Source organism: Ochlerotatus camptorhynchus, unplaced genomic scaffold (assembly GCF_037179485.1).
Source record: "Ochlerotatus camptorhynchus isolate MF236.1 unplaced genomic scaffold, CSIRO-AGI_Acam_v1.1 ptg000135l, whole genome shotgun sequence".
Classification (NCBI taxonomy): Eukaryota; Metazoa; Arthropoda; class Insecta; order Diptera; family Culicidae; genus Ochlerotatus; species Ochlerotatus camptorhynchus.
In genome coordinates this window covers 1,482,158-1,491,719 of record NW_027040625.1, presented here as the reverse complement: position 1 = coordinate 1,491,719, position 9,562 = coordinate 1,482,158, and the positions used below count along the sequence as shown (strand labels likewise).

The 9,562-nt window shown below is 40.9% G+C and overlaps 1 protein-coding gene across 1 annotated transcript; it reads right to left on the bottom strand.

Moving 5' to 3' along the window:
• Positions 1–1,007: 1,007 nt before the first annotated feature.
• Positions 1,008–3,337, bottom strand: LOC135700362 (peptidyl-prolyl cis-trans isomerase sig-7). Its single transcript, XM_065220852.1, has one exon. The coding sequence runs from the start codon at positions 3,148–3,150 to the stop codon at positions 1,174–1,176; it is 1,977 nt and encodes a 658-aa protein (XP_065076924.1). The 5' UTR covers positions 3,151–3,337; the 3' UTR covers positions 1,008–1,173.
• Positions 3,338–9,562: the final 6,225 nt, after the last annotated feature.

Below are 9,562 nucleotides of genomic sequence, written 5' to 3'. Positions count from 1 at the left end.
AAAAAGTGACACGTTAAATTTCAAAGAATTTCATCTGATTTTGATTTTTAACACTGCTCTTCAGGGTACTACCTAACGAATGTTATGTTTTATGTTACACATAAATAAAGTAAATGCACGCACCGCTCAAAAAACTTGATTTAAGTTCAATAAATAAAACGAACACGAGAATATGAATGATACTTCTAGAAAATCCTTAAAAACTCATGAAATTCTAATCAACTGACAAAACGAGTAAACATCGGCTGTTAAGCTTTGTGGGCTCTGTGTTGGGTCAACGGTAAAACTTACCTGCAGCGTGTGTATGGGAGAATTGAGAGAATAAAAGTCGCGACCTTGTACCAATAAATCGATTTATTGAAATTGAAAACCTAGAAAATGTACTTACGCTATCTCACCCCAACTTCATCCACGGAGAACAGTGACCACTCACTAGGATCGTACCACCGATCATCGTAACGTGTACCAAACGATTTTCTCCCCCATCGCAACGGATCTAATCGAACTGTCCTTCCGAGGGTACGAACCGCGAATCGTGAGTCCCTCATGACCATGAAATCGAACGCGTTGACCCAGGCATATGTCGCATATGCGTATCGTACGTATTAACATTCCACCATGACCACGTTGCAGATGCGCAAGTAATGTTAACCAATGGATATGCAATCGATATTAGTACTGCGCTTTGACGATGCACATTTTAGATTGGGGTTTTTTTTTTATCATTTGTACTTACCAATTTCGGAGCGATCTACAAAGGCTACAATTCGATAATGTTTCGTACTCGTGTGATCAAGCGGACAGACCTTATTGTGGACGAAACCAATAACCGATAACCGATCGATATGCCAAGGCAGGGGCTTTCGAGTGGATTGTACCGAATGGGAATCTAAGTCCGGTACCTGGCTGAAAAGGAACGTTGACAGAAAGAAAAAACTATAAATATAATTAACCATCTAGGTGAAGAAATGAAACACGTGTGCAACGGAAGTTGCACACTCAGCGAGTTATTTTGCACAATTTCTCTTCATTACATCCAATATCCAATCAATTAAAGTTCAATCATGAAAAGGCTCATCAGCAGTAGGTAATCAGCTCGTCACCAGTTCGTATTTAGAGTTAACGGGGATGCTTCTTACTGACTATTCGTTATCAATTCGCAAATCATCAAGTTCACTTCTTCTTTTTCTTGCTCTTGCTCTTCTTCTTCTTCCTTTTGTCGTCGTCGCTGGAGTCCGAAGCGCTGCTGTTGCCGCCGGATGAATACTTCTTGCTCTTCTTGGACTTTTTCTTGCTGGACGAAGATTTCTTCTTGCTGCTTTTCTTCTTGGAACGCTCATCGGAGGACGATCTACCCGGTGAATCGGACTCGGAAGCATCCGATGAATAATGCTTTTTCTTTGCCTTTTTGCTGCCATGTTTGTCAATCGAAGCGACCGCTTTGGATCTGGGGAGGGGGGATTGATTGCGACGGGTCGGAGGGCTCGAATCCCGACGGTTTCGGCTGCATTCCGGCGAGCGGGATCTACGGCGCAGCGGGGAACGACTTCTCCACGAACGACGTTCGAGTGGGCTTCGATCACGATCACGGCGCTGAGGACGGTCGGGAGATTCCGACGGTTTCCTACGGTAACTGATACTACGTGAGCGGGAAGACCGACGACGATCACGGGAACGAGAACGACGCTGCTGTCGGTTTCGAACCGGCGAACGGGAACTGCGGCTTCCTCCACCGGCGGCCCGTCCTCCCGTCGCATTACGTTTTATGAAACTGGATGGATAAGGGCGATTCTTGTAGTCCAACTTGCCTTGGACCACCCGAATGTCTCGCCCATTACGTTCTTCATGGTGAAAAGCATTACTATCCGCCAACAGGACTCGTTTGTCGCGTTTCTCACGATTATCTCCCCCACGGCGACCACCACTATTGCGGCGCCATGGCGAACGCCCTCTGCGGCCACCACCTCTTCCGCCTCCTGTCTGTCGCTTCGCAGGACTACGTCTACGTCTCGGACTACGGGAGGCAGATTTGCTGGATCTCGATCCGGAACTTACCGACTTCCTCAGCCGACTTGGAGCCCGCTTGCGATCTCTCCTTGTATCTTTGTAATCGATGTCCTTGAATGATTTCTTGTCGCTTCCATCCAAGAACTCAATTCCTTTGCCCTTTCCTCGCCAGCGTACCTTCGCCACGGATTGCGAAAAGTCAACGTGAATGCGCCGATCGTCAATCAGCACGTTATCCATTTTGAAGTACGCATCCTCGCAGGATTTCTTATCCTCAAACTCAATAAAAGCATACTGCAGCGAGTCCCCGGAAACTTTATCCCGGATCACCTCGCACCCCTTGATCTTCCCAAATCGACTGAAGATGATCTGCAGATCGTCATCCGTCGTCACCGGGTTTAGCTTGCAAACAAATAGCACATTCTCCGGCGGTGCAATATCGGCATCGGGAATATCTCCCACTATTTCCAAAATCGTAGCTCGTGCCTTGGCCTCCTTCTCGGCCAACATCTCCGCTATTTCCTCCACCGTCTTGCCCTCGGTATCGTCAATTTCTTCATCCGCGGCAATCCTCCCTCCGGCAAGTCGCTCAGCCGACGGTGACGGCGATCTGCTCGGCTCACGGAATCCTCTCGGATCATCGAAAGGATCCTCCAGCACGACCGTATGCGTGATCCTGACATCCTTGTACGGACGATGCTTCTCGTCGCAAATGGCTTCATTCAACTTCCGCAACACTTCATGGCCTTCGGTAACTTCTCCAATCACCACATGTCCTCCACCGTCCAGTGATGCCAAATCTGGTCCCAGCGTGAAGAAGAACTGCGACCCGATCAGTCCCTCTCCAGCGCACACCATGGACAGCAGTCCCGGTTCGGCGTGCTTAATTTTCGGCACGGCTTCCCCTTCGAAGTATCGTTTGTGCTTCCCCTCCAGCACTCCCCAGATCGACGAACCTCCCTCGCCGGAACCACCGGGATCTCCCGTTTGTGCGATGAATCCATGCTGGATAGTGTGGAACAAGTTAAAGTTGTAGTATTTCAACTTGCACAGCTTCAGAAAGTTCAGGGCCGCACGGGGACGTTCCGTCAGGTACAGATCCACCGTGACATCGCCGATGGTCGTTTCGATCACTACGGCCATTCTCGGATCGGATTAGAACACTTTTCACGCGCGCACCGGCAATTCACTGAATCATTGGCACAAAGTTCGGTAGCGTATTCCGTGGAAAATAGCGAATAAAAATGAAAATGCGCTTTATTTCACTGCGTGCAAAATGATTGATTTTTTTCCGCTTTTCTTCGTGCTGGCTGTCACAATGTCAACTGTCAATTTGCGTCGGAAAACAGGGAAGAAAAAACGAAAAAACACATGCGTGAGTGTTTGTGTGTTGGTGTTGTTGGGAACGAGCTGCGTAAAAAAGTAGCGCAATTGAGTACAGTTCGCTCACGAAATTTTGAACAGCATTAGGAACCGGTTTACAAACGGAATCCGGGATTTTTTTTCTAGAATTAGGTGTATCATGCCACGCATTACCAGAGAGTAAGCAATTTCGAACCCGACCCGTTCGTGAAACTTCTTCAAAGTGCTTTATACAGAAATAAAGATTTATGTCGGCAATTCTTTACTTTAAATTTTCTATGATTTCGACGTACACATTTAAAAATCTTTATTGCTCGATACTTACATTTAAGATTATTTCTTCATCGGTCATATGATAGTAATCTATAAAGGTGCCATACTAAATTTCTTTTAATTTCGATATGTCACATGGACTTTAGTATTCTTTACAAATATTCATCAATAAATATTTAAATACTGATATCGTCGTAACTTTGAACTTTGACAAAGAACAACAAAGATTGCCATCGATGCACATTTATAATCTCCTTGTTATCGATTTGCATCGGTGGTTAAAGAGAGTTCGAGACACACCAGGTGACAGATAGCAATGTTAATATTATTTATCGACATATTCGGCATTTCATCGGAAGAAGCAATCTGCTGGTAAATGAACGAGAAGACCGATGGCCGTGACGCAGCAAATGTTTACCATTGTAGTTCTTCACGTTTTATATTTAATAACCCGTGATAGCATGCGTGGTGGGATTCTCGGCATTTGGAACCCAATGAGGAAAATTAATACCTTTTTGACCTCTATTACACCTACATGGCTGACTGGTTGATGGTTATGACAAAACAATATTGAATTCATGTATGAAAAGATTTACAGAAATTTTAATACACCACATACTAGAGTGTGTTTGCCTGTCGTTGATAAGCTCATCAACAGCAGCCGTGGACCCGAGGATTAGCAACCAACAACGAAATCAGTACACCCCAGATGGCCTGGGATCGAAACTAGAAATTATGCAGATAAAAAATCACAAATAAAATCAGCAGTTGTGTATCGATATTTTGATTTTACAACAGAAATCGATATTTTGATCTGGCAACACAATCGATATTTTAACATTGGTAACGATTGGTAGCAATATTTTGAGACAGATCTTTATAAACGATTCTGGATTAGACTTTTAGCATCTTTACAATTATTCATGAAATGGTGACGATCGCTATCGATTTTTCTTATGAATGGCTTTGAAGATCGATGTATAGAAAATTAAAGAAAATTAACAAAATGGTTGGTCGGGAATCGTATGGGCTCGACTTGAAAATGTCGGGGTAGAAACCTCAACAGCTATCCGATAGACGTATAATTTTAAATTTTTATTATTTTTCTTAGTTTTCGTTCAGATGTACAGGTTTCAACTTTTCCTACTCCGTATGCATGACCGAAATTATTAAAAATTATTTGCTTCGCTGTCCAAAATTATGAAACCATCACCATTTTTCGAGTTCTCCAATTTGCCACAAATGGCAGTTTATGTTATCGTTAGATCGACAGTCATACTCATTTTTCAGTAGCGACATCTGGCATTGCTGCAATTCATCAATATATCTGTCACAAAAAATATCGCTAATGAAATTAAAAAAAAAAAATATGGGTTAAATTTAAAGTTTGCATTGGTTCTTTTTGGTAGAAAGTCGTCCCATATAAATAGAAAATCAGGCAACGATGGGACAATTATGCGAGTATTGGCAGTAAACTTTCAACATAAAAGCTTTGTATATATATATTGACATATGTGCCTCTTTGATTTAAATATATAAAATATGTTTAATTTAAATAAAAGCATTTTCAACATCGAAATTTATTGTATACTGAATATCAAAATTAAAAGTTTTGAATAACTGTTTTTATTTTTCAATGTAAAATATTGTTAACATTACCTAACATAATGATATGTTTCCATATCGACACACCCATTTGTCTTTCAAATTAAGCTGCAAACCCAATATACCCAATATACTGACAGCCTTAAAACTGACAATTTCCCTGCGGGACTCCTCCATTACATAGATAGCAGCAGTGTTTGAGAAATTTACAGTTGCTGTTGTTTATGCTGTTCAAACTCAGGGTTTTCAAGAAGCAGATAACTTAACCCATCAGTTACGATCACTACAGCTTCCTAGCTTGGTCATATGAGAATGAAATTGATTAAAATCAAATAAAATCACGTTGTACATGTGTGCATGCGTGTTGAAGGAAATGATGCCTCTACCTGCTGGCAGCGAAGAGCGATTCGAAAAGTCCATATCCAACAGAAGCACCCCTTGTCCGATTGTGTTGAAACTGTGCGTGTAATGCAAGCTTCATGCCATACGAGATGATATATCAAGTGCCGTTGCATAATTCATCCTGAAAATACGATAAAGTTTGTTCAAATATTCGGCATAAATCGCATTTGTGCTTACACAATAACGAGTTCGGTGTCTCAAATTTACTCCAGTAGAGCTGATCAGACTTCCAGGGAAACTCCCCAACAAACAATTCACTGTCACAAATAAGCATACACATTGAATAAATGCTGTATAACAGTGTACATTGCTGAATAAAACAGGATGTCGAATTATGTGCTGAAAAAAGCTCATTGAGATCGAAAGATGAGCCTTTATTCCGTTTATTTCGTTTGCTCTGATATGACTAATTTACGTATTAAAAGCTTTATAAACGTTGACCTAGGCGAGGACCTAGAGGAAGTGCAACTTGATCTGAAGTAATATTTGGTGTAAAAATTGCTCAAATTGGTAGTTAGTATAATTTTTAGTATAAATATTAATGATATTAACTATCAAGCAGTCAGCTTCAAAGTAAAAAAAAATAACAGTGTAACTTTAACGCATACACTCAATGACGTTTCACCGTTGTTGTTTATGTTTACTGCAGCTTTCATTTTTGCTGGCATTTTCGTTTTCGATAGCTCTGATCGATTGTGACTTCGACTTTTCATGATAAAAACGGTACTGGACGTTCCCCCAGCAGCAAATTTTGCCAGTTGCAGGCCCATGGCAAGTCGAGTGTAATACGACCACGGAACCATGACTCTGGGACTCCGTTTACAGGGGAGGCGTAGTCAGTCGATTCCCGTTCTATCGGAGGACAGCACATTGGTTCGCAGACGATGAAGAATTCGTGGAATTAATGACTATTTTCTGGGACAGAAATGCGACCGATTATGTGCACTGAGATCAGCTAACAAATAATGCCGAACTTTTTAGAACAAGGAGCGAATTTTGGTGGCGGTGGCCAGTAAGATCATCAAACAATGACTTGCCTCTGGTGAAATCCATTTTTCATTAAACGAATGTCAAATGTACACTTCAAATCAAAAATAGTCAAAAACAAAAAAAAAAACAACTGTCAGACTAAGTATAAGATTCGCAAATATCACACATATTAAAATATTTAATATTTCCACCATTGATATTGATGCTGATACTTGGACCTGACCTTCCCCTAGACGTTGACTGTCTTCCTGATTCAGAACCAGAAGTTTGATCTTATAACAAACTGAATAAGTGTAATTTGCGCATACATTTACGCTTTAATTCGACTGTTTTCAATTGATTTAATAAAATGCTGTATTAGACATCTTATAAATGTTTTATAGCTCCATTAATAGATTTCATGGTATTGCTTTACAATATTGCTGTATAAAGGTGAATACAGTCAACAAAATTAGCTCTTATACCACTTGCATGCCTTGTAAATGCTTTATAAACGACGTATTAGATTCATTATTCCACAACACTGGTTCAGTCAAACAATTCAGAGTCACAAATGAGCATATAGATTTAATAAATGCTTTATAACAGTGTATGGTTCCACCTCGTGCACTTGACTTCAGAAATTTGTGTGTGAAAACAGCAACATGTTTGTGAAAATAAGTTAAACGACTGGAAGTCAACGCAGGAGTGCAGAATCATTCACGAAATTCGGCAGTTTCTGCACTCCTACATCGACTTCCAGATGTTACATTGAATTTGCGGCCAAGAATTTCAATTGTGTGTAGCAGTGCTCGAGACTTAAGCACGCAATCTGGCACTCCAAGAAAGCAACCAGCCGGCTGAACCACGAGGAAGTATTGAGCGCTTAAGCTGGACTATAGTTCAAGATAAGTTTAAACAGCATCATTGCTATTATGCCTAACGGCGCCGGTGGTGTAGTGCTAAGCGTGATTACCTCTCACCCCAGCAGGCCTGGGTTCAATCCCAGTCGGTGCCGCCGGGATGTTCTGAGGCATAACATCTCTGATCACGCCTTCCTTCGGATGAGAAGTAAAGCCGTTGGTCCTCGGTTCATGAGTTGATGGGTCGATAGGTAGGGTCCAGGTGTGGGAGCTGCCTTCCTGGCACGTCGGTAGCATTGGTGCTCAGCACGGAAAACAAGATCGACGGAAAAAACAAACCAAAGGAAAAAAAAATGCTATTATGCCTCTAAACAAAATAAGCCTGAGTCCCCTAATAAAAATCTTAAAAAATCCGAAATAATTGATTTACTACTCATTGATATATATTCATCAAAATACTGAAAAACTCAGCAAAAATAATGTAAACAAATAAATTACTGAAAAAGTCAGCAATTCATTAACTGACTAAAACGGTAAATTTTGACATTTCAGGGATTTTTCCATTTACCGAGTTTTCAGTTAAACCAAAAACTATTGAATTGATTGCTGAAAACTCAGCTGTTTAAAACCCAGTAAAATTTTACCGGCTTCGGTAATCTAAACTCTGTGTGTATTAATCTAAATATTCTGACGAACTGGTGTTGCCACGTCCGTAACAGCAGGGTTTAAAGTTTTTCAGTTAACGGCGAGGTTAACGGACGTAGTGTACTGAATTTCCCGGGAACGGTTTCTGGGTGAACCCCGTGTACTTTTCACATCCTTGCAACTGTCAAAAAGTGCGCTACTTTTTATTTATGGTGTGTGTGTGTGTGTGTGTGTGTGTGTGTGTGTGTGTGCAGCGTGTACAGCAGTGGAGTTCCGAACAAAACTCAAAGATTCGTTTCTAAAGGTGATCTCCAAATTATGTTTTAGCTGAGTTTATGAATGTAGAAATTTAATAATAATGACGTTTTCTCTTGTATTTTCGAATGTTATTTTAAAAGATCATTAATTTGGTTAGATTAGTTTGAAGTTTTATCTCTTAAATGCTTTAAAAAAAGCAAATAATCCAAATATGAAAAATTATAGTACTTAATCAACATTTAATTATTGACGTAACGCTACAAACGCACTTTCTACCTGTATGTACCTTTTTACCTGTGTATCTTCGTTTCTTCGTTTTTTTTTACCGCGAACTAGCGAGCGATCGACTTCGCAGTGGAATCCGAATCTCAATGTTGGGAGCTGCTCACGATGGAAAATGAACAGGTGGGCAGGAACTCACAGTCTCCCAGTGTTGGTGAGTTCTTTGCCGTTAATGTTCACGAAAAGTTCACTATTTTGCTATACAGAAATTCAAAACAAAAATTTTATCTGCGGATTTCAACAGTTTTTGACCTGTTTCATACTACCGGAACACGATGGAAAATGAACAGGTGGGCAGGAACTCACAGTCTCCCAGTGTTGGTGAGTTCTTTGCCGTTAATGTTCACGAAAAGTTCACTATTTTGCTATACAGAAATTCAAAACAAAAATTTTATCTGCGGATTTCAACAGTTTTTGACCTGTTTCATACTACCGGAAGGTGTATGCTGGTCACAAATGCCGTGCCAAACTGATTTCCTACTCAATTAATCAATCTTTGATGTGAAATTCGCTAATAAACACGAGGCGCATTTCGTATAGCAAACATGCCATAACAAAATGGGCATGGTTCATTTAAGTAAACAAACTAACACTTCTTCCGACTGTTACACCTATGTATTAGCCGTCTCGCTACCGGAAGGTGTATGCTGGTCACAAATGCCGTGCCAAACTGATTTCCTACTCAATTAATCAATCTTTGATGTGAAATTCGCTAATAAACACGAGGCGCATTTCGTATAGCAAACATGCCATAACAAAATGGGCATGGTTCATTTAAGTAAACAAACTAACACTTCTTCCGACTGTTACACCTATGTATTAGCCGTCTCGCTACCGGAAGGTGTATGCTGGTCACAAATGCCGTGCCAAACTGATTTCCTACTCAATTAATCAAT